This window comes from Emys orbicularis, chromosome 12 (genome assembly GCF_028017835.1).
Source record: "Emys orbicularis isolate rEmyOrb1 chromosome 12, rEmyOrb1.hap1, whole genome shotgun sequence".
Lineage (NCBI taxonomy): Eukaryota > Metazoa > Chordata > Testudines > Emydidae > Emys > Emys orbicularis.
Genome location: NC_088694.1, coordinates 44695204 through 44717478, shown reverse-complemented (window position 1 = coordinate 44717478; position 22275 = coordinate 44695204). Strand labels below are relative to the sequence as shown.

Here is a 22275-nt window from a genome sequence, read left to right as displayed (position 1 = left end):
CCATACCTACCTGCCATGCTGCCTCCATCAGCCCAGCTGGCTCTCAGCAGCTGGTCAGGTGGGAATCCAAACCCTGCGCACAGCGCCCCCTTGGGCAGGCTGCCCTGGGTGGGGGGCCATACAGCCCACCCCAAAGGCCGGCCCTGCTTTGAGGTGGTCAACAAGCATGTGGACAAGGGTGATCCAGTGGATATAGTGTACTTAGATTTTCAGAAAGCCTTTGACAAAATCTTTCACCAATAGCTCATAAGCAAAATAAGCTGTCATGGGGTAAGAGGGAAGGTCCTCTCATCAGTAACTGGTTAAAAGAGAGGAAACAAAGGGTAGGAACAATGGTCAGTTTTGAGATTGGAGAAAGGTAAATAATGGTGTCCCCCAGGAGTCTGTACTGGGACCAGTAATATTCAACATATTCATAAAATTCAACTTGTAAATGTACCTTTTACTATGGTGTTTACCTCTGTTTGCTGTAACTTTGAACCTAAGGCTAGAGGGGGGTCCTCTGAGCTCTTTAAGTTTGATTACCCTGTAAAGTTATTTTCCATCCTGATTTTACAGAGATGATTTTTACCTTTTTCTTTAATTAAAAGCCTTCTTTTTAAGAACCTGATTGATTTTTTCCTTGTTTTTAGATCCTAGTGGGTAGGATCTTGATCCACCAGGAGTTGGTGGGAGGAAGGAGGGGGGATGGTTAATTTCTCCTTGTTTTAAGATCCAAGGAGTTTGGATCTGTATTCACCAGGGAATTGGTGAAGAGTCTCTTCAGGCTACCCAGGGCAGGGAATTAGCTTTGGGAGTGGTGGCAGCGGACCAGATCTAAGCTGGTAGTTAAGCATAGAAGTTTTCATGCAGGCCCCCACATTTGTACCCTAAAGTTCAGAGTGGGGAAGCAGCCTTGACAAGGTTAAAGGTGGTGAATGACATTCTGGTTATGGTGAGAAGCCTTTCTAAGGAAGTACCTTATAGTGTGACCTATTTAGCCTAATCTCCTTTGGAAATTGATTCTACAATCAGATATACTGAACTGAGGAAGCTTGACCCAGATCTTAGGCTAGTATAGCTCTGAATACCTCCATCAGCTGAAGAGATGAACCATAATCTTCATGAGCTTCTCTCTGGGATATCTGACCTGCCTTGGCTCAGAGGACCACAAATGCCTTCTTTGTTCATAGACTGAGATGCAGTCTCTAAATGTAGCTGCAACTGACCCATTGATAATTCTTCACTGTAGAGTAGCCAGTCTTCAATATTTTATTCATCTGTGGAACACACCTAATAAGGGAGACAGGCTTTGCCATAAAATTGCATGAGATGTTCTGAAAATTGTGAGTGTAATCAAAAAAGGGGAATTTTTATCAGAGTTGGGAGTATTTCTTCAGAACTCTAGGGCTAAGAATATGGCACACTGTAGTAAGGATATCTTTTTGTGCAGGCAATGTGGAATAATGGGAAGAGCAGTGAATGGGTAGTTAGGTGACCTGGAATCAGTTCTACAGACCAGAAGTACTTTGAGGTCTTTAGAAGAAATGTGCTATGCGAGTGAGAAGCATTGTTATTATTATCACTAGGGTCAAAATATTAACTCCTTTCCCCTATCTTAATTTAAATTATGGACAAAATAAATTGTAGTTGGAATTACAATTGTATACACTGGCTTTTATTTTCCCCCAAATTATGTTGTGTAATGTTCATTAAATAAAACCTGTGCTCCAGAGGAAGTGGGGTGTGTGACACCCTTATTTGCCACTGTCATATAATTAGGATATATTTTGTACAAAGTATGCCTTGTGATGAATCATTCTAAAAGTCTTGATCTGCTAGACATTAATATCTCATTGGATTGTATGTGCTATCGTCATATGTGAAGATATGAAGTTTGGCTATGTATGTGTTACTGAAACATGTGAGGTTGAAAACACCCACAAGCAGCCTTTCAGGTACAACAGTAAAAAGGCCAAACAATGTTAATGGCTTATTGAGGAAATGCACACAAGCACAAGGATTACCCCAGGAAATGTGTGTAGTAGAAAGAAAGAGCCTGAAGCATGGGCCTGGTGCAAGGCATAAGGCTTGAACCAAAGTCAGTGCAAGTTATGTTATGAGCAACAGTAAGGCCCTGTTAAAAGCAGATGCTTACCTGCAAGCCAGTGTCTGGTACACAAACTCGGCACCAGTACTGCTAGCATTGCTAAAACACTGAATATGCAAACACATTCCAGCAAGCCAACAGAAGAACCCCCCCAATGTAGCACATAATAAAATGGTTTGACAAAAGTAATGAATAGTGATATTTTGTCTGAAACATCAAGAGGAAAGTACAAGGGGAGGTAACAAACATGGCATGAAACGCATACTGTGATACGTAAGAAGTTTATCCTAGATTGTTTTCTTCAGTCTATAGATGTTGGAATACCTCTCCTTAACCCTTTGTCCAGCCTACGGCGCTGTGGAAAGTCCTTCCACTGACTGAGCTGAGTCCATTGTCACGGGCATACATGTCTTAGTATCCTCGTAGAGTCCGCCGGGTGCTATTACCGTGCTTTGTCAACAATAAACCTGGCCAGGTGCCTTCGCTACTTACCCAAGTCTTGTGGTCATTGGGCAGTTTGATTGAGGTCTGCCGTGCCAGCTATTTGTGTAGAGGTGGGACAGCACACAAAAAACACACACAGAGCCAAACATCTGATGACATTGGTGACCCCGATGTGCTCCCACTCTCGGTAATAGCACCTGGAAGACTGTATGAGGTGCAAACCAGTGTGAGTTTGACTAAGGTGTCTGGGAAAAATCTCAGCTTGGTTGCCAACAGTGTGCATGGTCCTCATTGAGGGAGAGGCGGACTGGGTGTTAAAACCATATACTGACCAGATTTTGACCAGGGCAGATGGTACTGCTCTGGGGTCCTAGGCTGGGAGGCTGGTGGTTAGAAAGCCTGTATGTAACTGCAGCTGGGTGTGCCCCTACCTGTGTCAACGCTGGTGAAAGTACAAGCTTGGAGGGCTTTGCAGCTTGTCACAGCAGCACAGTGTGAGAGGGAGCCCAGGCTGGTGGGTCAGAGGGCTCAGTGGAACCCCAGTTCCAGGTGGCACCATGGGGGGGGACCCAGTACAGGGTGATGCATACTTTGTTTGTTTATATGTGCCTGTATGTAAGGAAACTCAAACCATGTTGGACCATGTTGAAATGAGACACTGAGAACTTCATTCCCCAATGATAGAGAGTGTTTCTAGGGGGTCCCACAGGGATCGGTTCTTGGCCCTTGTCATAACTATAAAGGGAAGGGTGGCAGCTCTCCTGTGTACAGTGCTGTGGAATCCCTCCTGGCCAGAGACTCCAAATCCTTTTACCTGTAAAGGGTTAAGAAGCTCGGGTAACCTGGCTGACACCTGACCCAAAGGACCAATAAGGGGACAAGATACTTTCAAATCTTGGGGGGGGGGGAAAGGCTTTTGTGTGTGCTCTTTGTTTTAAGGGGTTGTTCGCTCTTGGGACTGAGAGGGACCAGACATCAATCCAGGTTCTCCCCATCTTTCTAAACAAGTCTCTCATATTTCAAACTTGTAAGTAAAAAAGCCAGGCAAGGCGTCTTAGTTTCACTTTGTTTTCTCAACTTGTAAATGTACCTTTTACTAGAGTGTTTATCTCTGTTTGCTGTACTTTGAACCTAAGACAGAGGGGGGTCCTCTGAGCTCTTTAAGTTTGATTACCCTGTAAAGTTATTTTCCATCCTGATTTTACAGAGATGATTTTTACCTTTTTCTTTAATTAAAAGCCTCTTTTTAAGAACCTGATTGATTCCTCCTTGTTTTAAGATCCAAGGGGGTTTGGATCTGTATTCACCAGGAGTTGGTGAAAGGAAGGAGGGGGGAAGGGTCAATTTCTCCTTGTTTTAAGATCCAAGGAGTTTGGATCTGTATTCACCAGGGAATTGGTGAGAGGTTTCTAAAAGCTTCCCAGGGAAGGGAATGGTGGCAGCGGACCAGAACTAAGCTGGTAGTTAAGCTTAGAAGTCCTCATGCAGGCCCCCACACTTGTACCCTAAAGTTCAAAGTGGGGATACAGCCTTGACAGCCCTACAGTCTTTAACATCTTTATCAATAATCTTGTGAATAAAACAAAAAAAAAAAAATTATCACTGAACAAGTTTGCAGATGACAGAAATGTTGAGGGAGTGGTAAATAATGAAGAGGACAGGTCACTGATACAGAATGATCTGGATAACTTGGTAAACTGGGGACAAGCAAACAATATGGCTAAATATTAACATATGCATCTAGGAACAAAGAATGTCAGCAATACTTACAAGATGAGAGACTCTATCCTGGGAAGCAGTGACAGTGAAAAAGATTTGGGGATCATGGTGGATAATCCTCTGAACATAAACTAATGGGATTCTGAGATGCACAAACAGGGGAATATCGAGTAGGAATAGAGAAACTATTTTACCTCTGTATTTGGCACTGATGCAACCACTGCTATGTCAATTTCTGGTGCTCACAGTTTAAGAAGGATGTTGATAAATTGGAGAGGTTTCAGAGAAGAGCCACAACAATTAAATGGTAAGAAAACCTGCCTTATAGTGATAGACTCAAGGAACTCAATCTGTTTCGCTTAAGAAAAAGAAGGTTAAGGGGTGACTTGAATACAGTCTATAAGCATGTACACAGGAAAAATATTTAATAACGGGCTATTCAATCTAGTAGGGAAAAGTATAGCTTGATTCAATGGCCAGAAGTTGAAGCTAGACAAATTCAGACTGTAAATAAGGGATAATTTTTAACAATGAGAGTAATTAACCATTGGAACAATTTTCTAAGTCCTGTGGTGGATTCTCCACTACTGACAATTTTAAAATCAAGATTGGATGCTTTTTTCTAAAAAAAATATGTTCTAGAAATGATTCTGGGGAAGTTCTCTGGCCTGTGCTATAAAGGAGGTCAAACTAAAAGATCAGAATGATTGTTTATGGCCTTAGAATCTTGGAATCTATAATGGACATAATACAAAAAGAGAGAGTGATCGAGAGACCCTCAGTCTGTCCACTTTCCACAATGGTAACTTCATTTAAAATCTTTCAGAGCAGTAACATTTACATTATATTTCACCATTATTATTATTATTATTATTATTATTATTATTATTATTATTATTTCATATTCTTCTTACTCCTTCTCCAATTCTAAACACAGTGAAGGATGGATGCCAGAAACCAGAGTGCTGTTGCCGAATTCATCCTCTTAGGGTTCAATAGCCTACGAAGATGGCAGGCCTTTTTTTTCTTTACCTTCTTCCTCCTTGCTTATGCCTTGACCATAACGGCCAATGCCACCATCATTGCCACGGTGTGGAAGGACAGCCGCCTTCACACACCCATGTACTTCTTCCTGAGCAACTTCTCTTTCATAGAGATCTGGTACACCACGGTCACCGTGCCCAAGATGCTGTCCAGCTTCATGGTGGAGAGGACCACCATATCTGTGTCGGGCTGCATCATCCAATTCTACGTCTTCTTCTGCTTGGGAACCACAGAGTGCATGTTCCTGAGTGTGATGGCTTATGATCGCTACATTGCCATCTGCTACCCGCTGCGCTACAGCACCCTGATGAACAAAAAGGTCTGCACACGGCTGGCTGTTGGCTCTTGGGTGAGTGGTTTCATTGGCCATTTGCCCCTCACCATCTCTACCACTCAGTTCTTCTTCTGCGGCCCCAACAAGATCAACCACTTCTACTGCGACCTGGCACCAGTGCTGAACCTCTCATGCACAGACACCTCAGTCAGCGAGATGATATTCTTCACCTTCGCCTGGGTCATCATCCTCTGCTCCTTCCTGCTCACTATGATGTCCTATTGCTACATCATCTCCACCATCTGCAGGATGCCCTCCACCACTGGCAGACAACGGGCCTTTTCCACCTGCACCTCCCATATCACCGTGGTCACCATTTTCTACAGCACTGTCACCTTCATGTATGTCCGGCCCACGGTGCACTACACCTTCCAGGCAGACAAGGTGGTCTCCGTCTTCTACTGTGTAGTCACCCCGCTCCTCAACCCTGTCATCTACAACCTGAGGAACAAGGAAATGAAGGAAGCGCTGAGGAGGGTGCTGTGCAGCAGAAGAATGATGAATTGGAAGAAGGTTGGACTCATTAACTGGGATAGTTAGGAGAAAAGGAGGGGGATTCTGGATGGCTTCAATGTGAGCCTCTCCTATCCACCAAGGTCAATGGTTTAAATGATGATGGAAGCTATTGGTCAGCAATTGATACTAGGGTTCTATTCCCATTTCTGCATTGCAGTTAGAGAAAGAAATAAGTGTGTGTGGGGGGGGAGGTCAGGACTTCTGCGTTCTATTCACAGCTCTTGGAGAATTGTGGGGTTTAATGGTTTAGACCGGAGGGCGGGGGGCAGGGAGTCAGGACTCTGGGTTTTATCCCTGGCTCTTTCAGAGGAGTGTGGTCTAGTGGTCTAGTGGCTTAAAGCAGGTGAGGGATGGGAGTTAGGACTCCTGGGCTGTACACCTAGCTATGGGAGAGGAGTGTGTCATATTAGCAGAGACTCAGATTCAGGATTCATGGAGTCTATTACTTGCTCTGCTCCTGACCCCCTGTGTGACATGAAGCAAGGTAACAGGCCTCACTCACCATTGTGAAGCACACTTTTTTGAAAGAAAATAAGTCTATTAAGTGGTTTGTTGGCTGAGCAAAGTGAGGCCCTAAATTCAACCTGATGGTATTTCTCTGTTTGTTTCTCTGCGATATGGTAATGCTTGAATGCCCAGTCCACATTTTCATGGATTGTTCTAGGCACCAGTGGGCAGAACCCTATTAATTTTGGGGAAACCAGAAGAGGGAACGGGGGACACAGAGTGACCCTGCCATCTGGTTAACAGGGCCAGATTTTCACAGGTATTTAAATGCCTACAGATGCAGATAGGTGCCTAGTGGGATTTTCAAACAGGCCTAAGCAGGTGAGGTTCCTAACTCCCATGTAGATCACACAAACTCCCTCTCTGTACTCCATACCCAAGCATACAAACAAACACAAATACATCCACACACATCTCACGTACCTAAACACCCACACAACTCTGTGTCAGATATCCCAACATCCCTAACACTCCACAGATATCCAACACACACCTCCAGCCAACACCCCCACACACATCCAAACCTGAATATGAACAAACACATACCTCACAGTGACATTCCCACACATTAACATTGCAATGCTTCCACCCACCCCAACTCTCCCCTCACAGCCCATCACCCCGACATAACTTGAGCCAACACATACCTGTACCTCATATGCACACACATATAGTCACCTCATATATATAATCATGCCATCCCCTATCAAAACCACCCCACACCCCATATATAACCACATCCCTTGCAGCTACACCCACACATTGGACACCCACATCTTCAGATGCTATACACCAGTCCAACAAAGACCCTAACTTCACACACAAAGACGTCCCACTTCTCTTTGAAATTCACACCCCCACTAAGAAGTTCATCTTCCAATATACTCCACCCCCACATATATCTCACCGCTTTCTCTTTCTCTCTCACACACACACACACTCACTCTTCAGCAATACTCCATCTTACACCTCTCAACACACTGAACCTTCTCTACAGAAATCCATTGTACATACCCCACATCTCATTCCCCATAACACCTCCAAACAAACTTTGCACACACCCCCTCACTGACAAATGAACACCTATCCCACAAAACTAACTCCCTTGCCCACACTCTTAAGCCCTACACACAAATATGTTCACACACATCACATATTTTTATCCCACAAATGATAGTTTAATTTATTTTGTTAAATTTTGATGATAGCTAACAATAGAGGGGGAAAGAGGGGTGTGTGAGTGTGTGTGTGTGTGTGTGTGTTGGACAGCCAGAGAAATAACCAAATGATTGCTGAGTATTGTGATTTGTATTAAGTCTGAATTCTTCCAAGCCTATTTTTCCAAGATTACACATGGGAATAATTGACCTATATATTAACTGATCTTTCTCTTTAGACATATTTTCCAGATCTTCTATAAAATACAAACACATTGGTCCGCCAATGCTCCCTCTCCACACGTCCACACATATACCCACGGAAAAATCTCAGGAACAAGTACAGATACAAATATATATCTATATGTGAAGACACATATAATTATATAACACACAGGTCCACTGACAGAAATTCTGGTCCCCAGGGCTTGGGCCAGGGCCAGGGCCGTCCCTGGGGGGGTGGGGCCTGGGGCGGAAGTGATAAATCTGTCACTTCTGGGACCGCCCGTCACTCCTAGGCACATGCAACCGACCAGACCCCGTGCTTTCGGGGCCCCGCAGGCCAGCGTGATTGGCCAGTGTGGTCGCATGTGCCTAGGAGCCCTGCGGCCCACCCAGGTGATTTAAAAGGGCCTGGGGCTCCCGGCCGCTGCTACCATGGAAGCTGCGGCAGCTGGGGGCCCCCCGGCCCTTTTAAATCACCCGGGCCCCTGGGCATTTGCCCTCTTTGCCCTCACAGTCGCCGGGCCTGATTACACACTAAAACTCACATGCACATGAATGTGTGAAATACACGGACATCTACCTTATATAAAAAAGAAAGAAAAAACAAATGCACAAATACAGAATGGGGGATAGCTTGCTTGGCAGCAGCACTACTGAGAAAGATCTGGGAGCTGTAGCGGATCACAACCTCAACATGAGTGAGCAATGTGATGCTGTTGAAAAAAAAAATTGTTTAGGTTGCATTAACAGAAGCATAGCATGCAAGTCATGGGAAGTGATAGTACCACTCTATTCGGGGCTGGTTAGGCCTCAGCTGGAGTACCATGTCCAGTTTTGGTCACCAATGTATAGAAAGGATGTAGAGAAACTGGAAAGGATCCAGAGGCAAGCGACTAAAATGATCAAAGGAATGGAATACAAGCCATGTGAGCAAAGGCTGATGGAATTGGGTATGTTTAGTTTGCAAAAGAGGATCTTATGGGGGGACATGATAGCGGTCTTCAAATACTTGAAAGGCTGCTATAAAAGAGATGGAGAAAAGTTGGTCTCTCTTGTCAGATAGGGGAGGACAAGAGGCATTGGGTTCAAACTACTGCAGAGCAGATTTAGATTTAAATCTCAGGAAAAACTTCCTAACTGTAAGAACAATAGGGAAAGGGGGTTAGACTTGATGACCCTTGTGGTCCTTTCTAACTCTATGATTCGATGATTCTACATGCAAAAGTATCACACACATAAACTCGCACAAATACAAGTGTATCATATAAAGCACATACAAAAATACATCTATCCATTGCTGGCTCCAGCTTTGTTGCCGCCCCAAGCGGCAGAAGAAAAAAAAAGAAGAAGAACCCGATCGAGCTGCCGCCAAGGAGCAAGACAGCGAGTGAGGGACCCGCCATCAAATTGCCACCAATCCGGAGCAGGCGATTGAGCTGCCCCCGAAGTGCCGCCACCGCCGGATCCGGACGTGCCGCCCCGACAACGGACAGAGTGCTGCCCCTTTCCATTGGCCGCCCCAGGACCTACTTCCTTTGCTGGTGCCTGGAGCCGGCCCTGCATCTATCAGTTACACAAACAAATCAGCCACATACAATATTCTAGCACCTGTTCACACAAACATGAAGGCAAACAAGCCACTATCATACATACACTCACATATACAATCGCTGCTGATAAAATTTGCTCATGATGGAAAGACTGGCAGAGTGATAGTAATGATGAGGACAGGGCAGTCATACAGAGTGTTCTGGTTCACATGGTAAGATGGGCCCATTCAAACAAAATACATTTTAATGCAGCCTAATTCAAGGTCATCGATCTGGGAGCAAAGAATACAGGTCGTACATACACTATATCCTGGAAAGCAGTTACTTTGAAAAGGATTTAAAGGTCATAGTAGGCAAAGAATTGAACATGAGCTCATGGTGCAATGCTGTGGCAGAAGACATATGTATGCCTTGGGTGTATAAACAGAGGAGTAGTGAGTGGAAGCTGGGAGGTGATTTTATCACAGTATATGGTATTGGCTATCAGAACACAGCAACCAGTTCTGGTGTCCAGGTTTTAGACAGGATGTTGAAAAATTGGAGGGTGTGAAGAAAAGAGCTACACACAATTGTTTGAGGGCTAGAGACAATGCATTACAGTTTGTGACTTAAAGAGCTCAATGTTTACACTGTTGGATCTAATTATTTGCAAAATATTTTTCTCTTTTTTCTTCTCACATACAAAGGCCCATGCTAATTAGTGTAACTTTGGAGACACAAGTATCAGAGGGGTAGCCGTGTTAGTCTGGATCTGTAAAAAACAACAAAGAGTCCTGTGGCACCTTATAGACTAACAGACGTATTGGAGCATAAGCTTTCGTGGGTGACTACATGTGTCTGATGAAGTGGGTATTCACCCACGAAAGGTTATGCTCCAATACATCTATTAGTTTATAACGTGCCGCAGGACTCTTTGTTGCTTTTTGGAGACACAGTTTCCTCAACCAATTCCTACTAATGAGCGACACCCAAATCTTGTTTAAAAAACTCATGGACTGGGTTAAAAAAATGGTGCTGAAAGCAAGTGAGTGGAGAGAAAAGAACAAGCTAATAATGCATCTAGTTAGTCACTGAAGGAAATTCAGCATCCTTCTCTCATTAAAAGTGTGATTCCTCTTAACTAACCTCCTGGTAATAAAGTCATGTGGAGAAATGTCTGTGCTGATTCATGATACAGAGTTCACTGCTTGGGCCAGAAAAAAATCCCATTAAAGCCCATTGGCCAAATCCTTCATCCTTACTTTGGTTTTACTCAATCCTTACTCAGGGAAAGCTCACAATGAAATCAGTGGGCCAAAACCACAGGCCTTGATTTTTTTTACTCAGGTAAACCCACTTCAAAATAAACGTGACACATACTGATGTCCTGATCAGTTCTTACTCAGATAAAACTATCACTGGAATCAATAGGCAAAGGCTGGAATTTTTAACTGCACCTAAGGGAGATAGGCACTTAAATACAATTGACTTTTAAACAGATTTGGGCACCTAAATCAGGCAGGACCCTTTCAAACTCCCAGCCTAAATCCTGTGGCCGTTTCTTAGCTTTTGCTCAGTTCTTACTCTGGCAAAACTTACAGTGCCTACAAAAAAGAGATTTCCCTGAGTAAACATATCGTGATTTGGCCCCTTGTAGTCAATGGAGTTATTTCTGCAAGTAATTCTTGGCCAATCAGGCTCTGAAGGTATATTTTAGCCTGTGTGCTGCTTTATGCTTGTCTCAGTTTGGAGAAGGAAAACAGAATTGTTGGCTTCACGTTGCTTTGTAAATTCTCCTGCCCTTATTGTGGTTACTGAGAGAGCTCAGGCCTAAGCCTGCCCAAAGCTAAAGGCCTGCTCCCTCAACCGAGGGGAAGGAGCTATTGAACCTGGGCCACAAGTGAATAGTATGGAAAACTAATGAAAAAAACAGTGATGGGAATGAAGATTAAAGGTTAAAAAATCAGGAATCCAGAGGGGGACACCTAGCAGAGAACCCCCAATAGCACCCACTGCTCCTCAAAGGTGTCTTAAGGAGTCAGGGGACACCACCCAGAGGAACTCAGGTGTGATGGGATGAGGGACAGGGAATAGGCCCCACTGTCCTAGATTACCCCCTCCCCTCATCCAGCTTCTTCCTCCTGGTGTGATGGATGGCTATCTGGGAGGAAGCTGACAAGAAGGTCTCCCAACTTTTTCGGGCTATGGATAGGATGTGTATAAATGAGGAGGTGCAGGAAAAAATGCATAGATGACTCATGCCTACTAATACTGGGGAGGCACAATCTAAAGGGGAGGAAACTTGACCGCCCCACAGGTCTCCTCTGCCCATGGACCCACTGCCCTCCACCCAGCCCAGGGCTGCCATGCTCTCCTTACCCCACCAGAGTTGCCTGTGGGAGGGGAGGCTCTGTCCTTCTCCCACTGTGCCTCCCCAGCCAGGTTCTCACATGTAGCCACCATGCTGCACAGAGCAGCGACTTGGAGCAGCCAGTGTGAGAAGTGGCTGGTCCCACTCTTTCTGTTCCCTGCCCAGACCTGGCTGCCAGGGACTGGGGCTGAGCATGTATGGGGATGGGGGCAGCCAGAGAAGGACAGATTTCTATCAGGGAATTTGGACCTGCATGCCCCCCCATGCATCGCCTATGGCTGGAAGAGGGGCTGCAGCCTCACCCACTCTATGTAGATGTGCACCATAGTCTCCCTTTCCACCAAAACAGGACACATGTCAGAGGAGTTCAGAGATCTGCACCAGATACATGCCCACAGCTATCTACCTGTCTAGTAATGCAAAGGTTATGCAAGGTGTGACCAAAAACAATGGAAGACCCATTTACATAGAAATCAGCAGGGGGAGGGGAAGTCCACAGGACGAGATGGATAGTATGAGGTCATCCTGAATCTGGGGACAAACCAGTAAATCTGGAAAGATATAAGGAGAGAGGAGAAGCCATGTTGGCATCCATCATTAGACAGTCACAAAGGGCCAGAGCTATTGCAGGTTGACAAAGATGTGTCCTTCAGCCAAGGAGGTGTTGAAGTCTCTGGGAATTAAATATAGATGAGAAATCTGTGTAGGCAAAGATACTTCACCTAGGAACACGAGGGAAGTCAACACCTTGTACTTCTCTGCGAGGTCCTGGCTGAGGGAAAGTGAGCCATGGCTGGGAAGAATGTCAAGGAAAACAGCTTCTTGAACAAAGCTTGTACCTTGCTAGATTAAGTTTTAGGCTTTTAGGTGTGTGTTTTCACTTTTATTTGCTTTGAACCATCTCTACTTTTAATAGGTTTTACTGGGCATCACTTAACCTATGTCCCTTTGTTAATAAATTTGTTTTATTTTTACAATAAACTGTCTCAGTGCTGTGTTTGCAGGAAAGTGTGTATTTACCCCAGCTCAGTTAATAACCTGTAGTGTGTTTTTTCTCTTTAAAGGAGAAAACAAACTTTATTATTTCTCTGAATGTTGCAGGAGAGGGCTGGATACTTCAGAGCACATAGTTTTGGGAAAAGTCAGGACTGGGAGTGTATTGGGGTCACCTTGTGAGTAGCCACCAAGGCTGCTGGAGACCAGGGAGTGTGACTAGGGTGTTGCTAGCAGGCTGCTGGAGTCACAGTTGCTGATCCAGGGATGCACAGACACACAGGGTGTGACCTGCATACTTGTCTGCTGCCTGCTGCTCTGTGCACTGCTTTCCCTGGGTTGATCTTCTGTTGTTCCCAAGAGCCACTGTAGCTGGCTGATTCAGCAGACCTCAACGTTAATCATAAAGAAAGACCACAGGCTCAATTTGGTGGTGAAAGGTCAACCGGGTTAATTGTCAACAAAGCACAATATCAGTAAACCTGCATACCAAGCTATAGGTTCACTAGCACATGTTTGCCCATCACATAGTGTTGTCCCCTAGGCCAATACAAAGTTGCCCTTCCTATAACTCTATTTTCGCTAAGGAAAGGATGCAGGTTGGGGACCATGAGGTTTTTTTGCATACACAAGGGATGCAGGATGGAAACTGTGTTCTATCACCTCTGTGCACACTTTGTGTCTGATATAGTGAGGCCATGTACCCTGCAGTTAAGGAATATTGATAAGTCATTGTCAATTCATTTATAACTCTCCTTTTATACATTGAGACAAACAAGTTATGTATTACACTCCAGATGTTATTAGTTACCAGACTTGTATCTTGTACCTGATAGTTTGAACAAAACATCCTCTTCCATTATCCTGTCATTCCTCCTTATCTTACAGGGGGTTTGTGTGTTCCTGTACCATCCTCCTAGGAATGTGTTTATGTTAGTGGTTAATATTCTAGCGAGGCGTTCTTCGGTTCACCACCTACTTTGGTTCATATATTAGCCATGCCTTGACCTCCAGCAAGTTCTACACTGGCTGTTGGTGCCCAGAGAAGAGAATCACAACAACAGAGCAATTAAGGCACCCAGGTTTACAGGGCAGGTGGTGACACAGCTCCTCACTAGTCTGGATTGCACTCCAGGATGTGACAGACTGGTCTGCACAGAGGTCACAGAGGGCAGGGTGTGAAGGGGACAGCCTATCATGCCCAAATACAAACATAATGTTGAGGTGCACTTATTCTATAGGCTAATGTATTCATAGAATCATAGAATATCAGGGTTGGAAGGGACCTCAGGAGGTCATCTAGTCCAACCCCCTGCTCAAAGCAGGACCAATTCCCAACTAAATCATCCCAGCCAAGGCTTTGTCAAGCCTGACCTTAAAAACCTCTAAGGAAGGAGATTCCACCACCTCCCTAGGTAACCCATTCCAGTGCTTCACCACCCTCTTAGTGAAAAAGTTTTTTCCTAATATCCAACCTAAATCTCCCCCACTGCAGCTTGAGACCCTTACTCCTTGTTCTGTCATCAGGTATCACTGAGAACAGTCTAGATCCATCCTCTTTGGAGCCCCCTTTCAGGTAGCTGAAAGTAGCTATCAAATCCCTCCTCATTCTTCTCTTCTGCAGACTAAACAATCCCAGTTCCCTCAGCCTCTCCTCATAAGTCATGTGCTCCAGCCCCATAATCATTTTTGTTGCCCTCCGCTGGACTCTTTCTAATTTTTCCACATCCTTCTTGTAGTGTGGGGCCCAAAACTGGACACAGTACTCCAGGTGAGGCCTCACCAATGTCGAATAGAGGGGAATGATCACGTCCCTCTTATACAATGCCCCTACTTATACAGCCCAAAATGCCGTTAGCCTTCTTGGCAACAAGGGCACACTGTTGACTCATATCCAGCTTCTCGTCCACTGTAACCCCTAAGTCCTTTTCTGCAGAACTGCTGCCTAGCCACTCGGTCCCTAGTCTGTAACAGTGAATGGTATTCTTCCGTCCTAAGTGCAGGACTCTGCACTTGTCCTTGTTGAACCTCATCAGATTTCTTTTGGCCCAATCCTCTAATTTGTTTAGGTCCCTCTGTATCCTATCCCTACCCTCCAGCATATCTACCACTCCTCCCAGTTTAGTGTCATCTGCAAACTTGCTGAGAGAGCAATCCACGCCATCCTCCAAATCATTAATGAAGATATTGAACAAAACTGGCCCCAAGACCGACCCTTGGGGCACTCTGTTTGAAACCGGCTGCCAACGAGACGTGGAGCCGTTGATCACTACCCGTTGAGCCCTACGATCTAGCCAGCTTTCTATCCACCTTATAGTCCATCAATGCCATTTCAGCTCATTATCATACTCATCACTTCTTGCTTAAGTGGATTTGTGGCTATTACGTCCATTTTTCCTGCGGTAACCATTTATTGTTAAGTTCCAACTTCTACCACTGAGCAAGCTCCCCTTCATTTCCAAAATCTAAAGGTAACCGTTGGGCCATCAATCTATTCCAAAGGTTATGGCCTACTTAACCATGCTTATGTTAACTTGCTTAAGCTAATGTCTTACAGTATACAGGCCCTGTAGGGCTCTTGCATTACAGTTAAATATAATAAAGACAGCTGAATATAATAAAGGCAAGGAAGCAGGCTAGCTATATGGGATACCTAGTGGTCAAGAAGGGCCTGGTTTTTTACATAAAACTCTTATTGCTGGTAAGGTTTCCATAATTACCCAGGGCTTTGAGATGATTTCTATACCCCATGCTGAAGCCAGTGCTTCATTTCTGTTGGTAATCAGGCAGCTAGATTAATGCTAACTTGGGTATTTCTAGGTAAATTTCAACCACACCCCATGATTGCAGTGTAGCTGTAACCCAAGAGACTTAAATGATTTGTGCATCTAAGGGCTTGTCTTCACTACCAGGGTAGGTAGACCTAAGTTACACTACTCCAGGTACGTGAATAACGTAAGTGAGTCGACGTAGCTTAGGTTGACTTACCCCGGTGTTTTCACTGAGCTGTGTCAACAGAAGATGCTCTCCGGTCGACTTCCCTTACTCTTCTCAGGGAGCTGGAAAACCAGAGTCTTCACTAGACCCGCTAAATCGACATCCACTGCATCGATTGCAGCAACGTCGATCTCCCAGTAGTGAAGACAAACCCTGTGTCTCTTAGTTTTCTTTAAATTCTCAGCCAGCCTCCCTCAACTTGGGAATGTGATAAGCACTAAAGCAGTGGTTTTAAAACTGTGGGTCACAACCCAGTACTGGGTCATGGAATGTCAGGCACTGGGTCGTGGCAGTTCTGGTCAGCACCGCTGACCAGGCCGTTAAAAGTCCCATTGGCAGTGCTGCCCAGCTAAGGCAGGCTAGTCCCTATCTGTTCTGACACCGCACTGTGCCCCGGAAATGGCCAGCAGCAGGTTTGATTCCTAGGCAGGGCTGGGGGCGCACGGGCTCTGTGCGCTGCCCCCGCCCAGAGAACTGGCTCCGCACTCCCCCTGGCCAGGACCTGGTCAATGGGAGCTGGGGGACGCGATGCCTGTGGATGAGAGCCGCACGGAGCCGCTTGCACGCCTCCACCTAGGAGCTGGACCTGCTGCTGGACACTTCTGGGGTGAAGCACAGTCTGTGGTGCTAGGACAGGCAGGAAGCCTGCCTTAGCACCCCCACTGTGCTGCTGACCAGGAGCTGCCCGAGGTAAGTCTGTGTTCCAACCCTGCGCCCCAATCCCCTGCCCCAGCCCTGAGCCCCCACCCAAACTTGGAGTCCCTTCCTGCACCCCAAACTCCTCATCCCTGACCCCAACCCAGAGTCAGCACCCCCAACCCAGAGCCCTGACCCCCTCCTGCACCCGAACCCCCTGCCCCAGCCCAGAGCCCCCTCCCACATCCTGAACCCCTCATTCCTGGCCCCACCCCACAGCCCTCACACCTGCACCTTAAGCTAGGGCATCAACAATTTTCTTTAACTGGGTCACCAGAAAAAAGGTTTGAAAACCACTGCACTGCACTGGTTAGGGACACAAGTACAATTAAAAGTCAGGGAAGCTGGTGCTCGTAACACCCATAATGACAAGGCCTCATCAGAACTCTACATGTTAGATTTCTTTTCTATTCAAAGTACTAATCAGGGTCCCATTACTGTTATTCCTGTCCTGCCTGATAAGATTAAGTATAAGAATATTCGGAGATGTTTGTTCCAAGTTCCTTGCTGACACAATAAGTTCCCATGTGCCTGTTGATCTTCAGTGTTGAAGTTTGGGGGCACTGATCATATATTGGCTGCTGATTCCAGAATCAGACATACTTTGAAACCTTTCAGTAAGACTTCACCAAAATGTCAGCAGTAGAGCACTTGGAGAAAATACGTTAACGTAAGGGATCCAGAAATACAATCTCCTCCTGCTGTAGTCATTAGACCGAATTGCCCATTTAAAATTGGCATGCAAACCATATATCCTAATTACTTCTCTTGTGCTTTAAACCCTTGATCATATTTCTATCTCACTGCCAGGAATCCTGGTATTTCTTTTGGAGGCCAGCCAAATGTCCAGTTCTTGCACTGTGTCCCAAATATCAAACCCAGATGACTCTGCACAAAAGGCAATTTTCACAGGCTTTTGTATTTGAGTAATTAACATAAACACATAAATTGAAACACTCCATGAACGTATTAATGACTCCTCCAGTGGAAGTATCCCCAATTCTTCACAGAGGGAATTTTCTTGATCATGCACAGTTAAGCTCAAGGGGATTTGAGAGTCATTTCTCCTAGCACCAATCTCAAGTGGCGGTCAGTAATTACATAAAGAGAAGATTTCTGCAGCTGTCCCCTATTTGGAACCAGATCATCTTCTCCTGCTGGTCAGGAGAGCAAAGAACAGCTCTGAGATTTGATTTCCCAAGGTCATCCCTGGTCATTTAAAAGCAGCCAGTTCTGAGATCACAGCCACAGCCATCTGTGAGAGGTACTGATTCTTGATGTACAAAATGTGCAATGTGATACTAGGGATAGACATTGTTATTGCTGGGGGGATGTAGATAATCCAATTCTCTGAGAGGTGATCAAAAAATTCTTCACCTTTCATGAGGTGCCTCTACAGTGGGGGCTAGGTTGATGTAACTATGCTTTACAGTCACAATGTTTTTTCACAGCCCTGAGGGATGTAGCTACATCAACCTGTGTTTTACATGTAGATCAGGCTTCACATTTTGCTTCTCCCATGGCAGGAGCCTATGTTGCTCAGATCTGAAAGATATATCTCTGAGGCAACATGGAGGTGGGAAGTGAAAACCAGAAGGAGTCCAGAGAGGTGCCTAGATCTGTGGATAAAAACAGAGTGAGATTCCCAGCATGGGCTTTTTTCTTTCTATTAGAAAAGGTTACATGTTGGAGCTTTCTAATAGTTTTATACTGGAATTTCAAAGGAGACCCATTCCAGAATTTCAATGGCCATTGTGCACCTAGCTTCCTTCAGGTCAATTGAAAATCCAAGCCTAAGAATGCCTGAAACGTTCCAAAGCCACACTTCTACCAGTGATCAATGTGTAGCCCATGCTAACGTTTGCTGCCTCTCTGATTCCCTTTACTAACTGGAACATGTATAGAGGTTTGTGGGTATCACACAATGTTTTAGCTAAAGACTCCAGTCCCTTAACTCATCCAGTAAAAGTTCATGCTTGTAGATCATGAGTTCATCCTGCTCAAACATCCACACCATAAGAGCTGCACCAGAATAGTGAGTATTCGACATCTAGAGGTGGTGGGCAATTGTGATGCAGATATATACAAGCAGGCATATCACCCCATATCCAGCCATCTTCTCAATATTTCATTGCAGGGGGTTGTGTGTGATCTGTGCCAAAAGCTAAAAACTACCTGATTGTCATGGTGTGATGTTTACATGAGAAATAATTTTAGAGTTATGTAATATGTAGCATTTTTGGTTCCAAACTATTACAGCAAAGTTTCATCACATGAGACCAGGTGGGTCTCAGGGCTCATTCAATCAACAATGGACATCCATGGATCAGCCCTATGCTTACTCTCAGGACCAGGTGCTGGTTTGAGGATTTACAAAGACAAAACAAGAAAATTGTCCAAATAATGGGCCCCAGGGGTAAGAGACAATCGTCTGTAATTGTATAAAAGATGAAGAAATAGCACAAGTTGTTGTCCATTACAGAGGGGGTTCTCATGAAAGGTGTATCCCATCTTTTTGAACTGGTCTGGTGCTACAAGGACTAACCATTGGTAAGAAATACATTATCAGACTGGAAAATAACTTGTCAATAAGTGTAGGCTATGGATTGCATTTTGGTTCTCCCTCCCCCCCCCATTACTTGTAACCTTATGTTTTCCAACCTTTATACTTGCTTTCATTTTGAATCTCTATTTCAAGTTCTGTTAAATAAACTTCAGTGTGGTTTTACTATAGATGCTATCATGGGAGCACAGGCTTGGTGGTCTAGAACTGCTCTCAATGATGTTCAGACAGGACCCTCTTGTAATGTGAAAATCCCTCAGGGCACACTCTCACTAGAGCAAAATTCCTTGGCTTCAGTGCCTCTTGGGTCTGACCTTGGAGCGTTCAGCACCCCTGTTTCACGCTATGAGCTTCCCAAAATGAGTCCACCTGAATAGGACACCTGGGGAAGCCTTACACCCCCCCTCAAAGGGGCCATGCACCCCAACTTTCACAGTCAGCAGTGACTCTCAGCCGGCGCTGTAAAACTGAAGGATTTATTAGTCATATGGAATGCAGCATAGAACAGATCTTTGTTAACACAGAAAGCAGGAAGATTCAGCAAAGTCCATCATGGGGAGATCCAGAGCCCTGGTTCTCCCAGCTCCCCTGAATCCCAAACCAGGAGACTGACCAGCTTCCAGAAGCCCCCTGTCAGTCATGCCCAGTTGCCCCTCCTCCATCCTTTGTGCTGTTTCCTGGGCAAACCAGTCACCTGACCTCCACCTCTCTCTTTGTTCTCCAACTCCTATGTCTGGCTCTTGCAGGGTGGGCCCAGGCCATCAGTTGCCAGAATACAGAGTTTCCGGCCATTGTCTGGATCCAGGGAGATAGACGGCAGTCACACCTACCCTGTAAGGGTCTCTGCAACCATCACACAACCTTGCCTTACCACCTAGATACTTGTGCAATGAACAGAGGAAACTGAGGCACACACAGTATTCATAAAAACATTAAGAAAATTCCCACTTCATCACAGACACATCTAAGTGCTTTGTGGCAAGAAGAGCGTGGAACTGTGATGAAACCATTGAGCTGGGGTGCACGACTTCCGCAGAGGCAGGGAATCGGTGTGCAATGCAGGTGTCCAGAAGAGAGGGGACTGGGCACTCAAGTGTGACAAAGTGGGCTGTATAAATTGCTAGTTTCCATTGGGACAGAGTGGCACCTGTGGAACTCAAAGTGGAGAGCTTGTGTTGTCTAAAGCTGGTGTTTGGGGAGGGTTTACCCTGCTGGGTACAGACAAGCCTCTCTCATGCTGTAAGCAGGTAGTAGTGATTCAGTCTGGACACCGTGAATAACCCTGAATAGTGACACAGCTATGCTCTCCCTCCCCAGTTTTCATTGTCCCAAGCCACCACTGCTCACACTTGCAGTGACACGTCACTGTCTTCTACACACGAGATTATTAGCAGTGGTTGACATTCATCTGCACACAAAAAAATCAGTCTCATAAAAGGGGATTTGTTGGAATCGACATTTTTTTATTGGAAAAATCATTTTTTCTGGATGGACGTTCTGAATTTTTCTTTAGAAAATGTCAAAATAAAATAAACTTTTAATTTCATTTGGATTCAGTATTTTTGCTTCTTCCATTTCAAATGTGAGAGAGTGCTGTATTTTTTTCACACTTTTTTACATTCTCAACCGCCAATCCTACAGTTGAAAAAATGGGGTAAAATCATAGAATCATAGGACTAGAAGGGACCTCGAGAGGTCATCTAGTCCAGTCCCCTGCACTCATGACAGGACTAAGTATTATCTAGATATCAGCGATTCCTCAGTTAATGCCCCAAAACTGCTGTCAGGTCTCCTCTCTCAATGCAATATCATCTCATTCAGTGCGTGCCTCCTCCAGATGTTTTTCCACTTAATCGGTGCTGCAATGATGTTTTGTCTTGTGATTATGGTAGTGGATAGGTATGTGGCCATCTATAAACCACTGCAATACTTGACTATCATGAACCGGAGTGTGTGTGGGGGGCTGATGACAGGGGCATGGCTAGGTGGATTTGTTCACTCTATTGTGCAGATTGAACTGATACTCCAGTTACCATTCTGTGGTCCTAATGTCCTAGACAATTTCTATTGTGATGTCCCTCAAGTCATCAAACTGGCCTGCACCAACACTTACTTGATCGAAATACTGATGGTCTCCAATGGCGGGCTGCTCCTCATAATAGTCTTCATCATTCTACTCACTTCATACACTGTCATCTTAGTCAAGATAAAGACACATGTCATGGAAGGAAATCATAAGGCTTTGGCTTTGGAGCCCAGATCACTGTTGTGAGCTTAATTTTCATTCCAGGCATCGTCATCTATGCTCAGCCCTTCAAGAAACTCCCCATGGGCAAGATGGTCTCAGTCCTGTACACTCTAGTCACCCCCATGCTAAATCCAATGATCTACACGCTGAGAAACACCGAGATGAAAAAGGCCATTAGGAGACTGCTGAATAGAATGCTGATGCCAGCAAAAAAAATAGAGACATGATTTATTTTTGAAGGGTCATTGCTATTAGAAACCAGATCTCAATATGTCATACAGGGGATATATATACGTCATGTGAAAAGAGATCAAATGCTGCTCAATCATGAAAAATTGTGTTCAGAAATAAGTCACATCCAAGGGCCTGAATCATCAATGAGGTCTCTGGGGCCAGCTGGTATAAATCAGTAGAAATCCATTGGAAACAATAGGCCAGGAGCTCAGTTATTATAGAATGTTCCAAATTAGTAATATGGATATTATATTATATGTTATTCTTTTCTCCTTATACACAGTTGTTGAATATTAGTGTTTCTCATCTGATTAGTAAGCAGTGTGATTTATTAAAATTCATTCTTTACTTTCACAGATAATTAGAGTTAATTCTTTTATACAACATTTCTAGTTCTATTTTTGTCCATAAAGTTTAAACTAAAATTCTCTTTGGTTGCTTTTTCCACTAATCCTGACATAAAAATACATTTATAAACAGAACTGGCCAATCTTTTTTTCATAGAAACTTATTTAACAGTAGCTTTTTACCAAAATTTGGAAATAATATTAAAAACATTATTTTTGTATATTTTCCAAAATTTCTGAGAAAAAAGTGGGGAAAAATATT

At 44.6% G+C, this 22275-nt stretch overlaps 1 protein-coding gene and 1 pseudogene across 1 annotated transcript; both read left to right on the top strand.

The window, feature by feature from the left end:
- The first annotated feature begins 5195 nt into the window (after positions 1-5195).
- On the top strand, positions 5196-6170 carry LOC135886835 (olfactory receptor 6B1-like). The gene has a single exon (XM_065414625.1). The coding sequence runs from the start codon at positions 5196-5198 to the stop codon at positions 6168-6170; it is 975 nt and encodes a 324-aa protein (XP_065270697.1).
- A 14881-nt stretch (positions 6171-21051) lies between these two features.
- On the top strand, positions 21052-21659 carry LOC135886285 (olfactory receptor 4D5-like; annotated as a pseudogene).
- Positions 21660-22275: the final 616 nt, after the last annotated feature.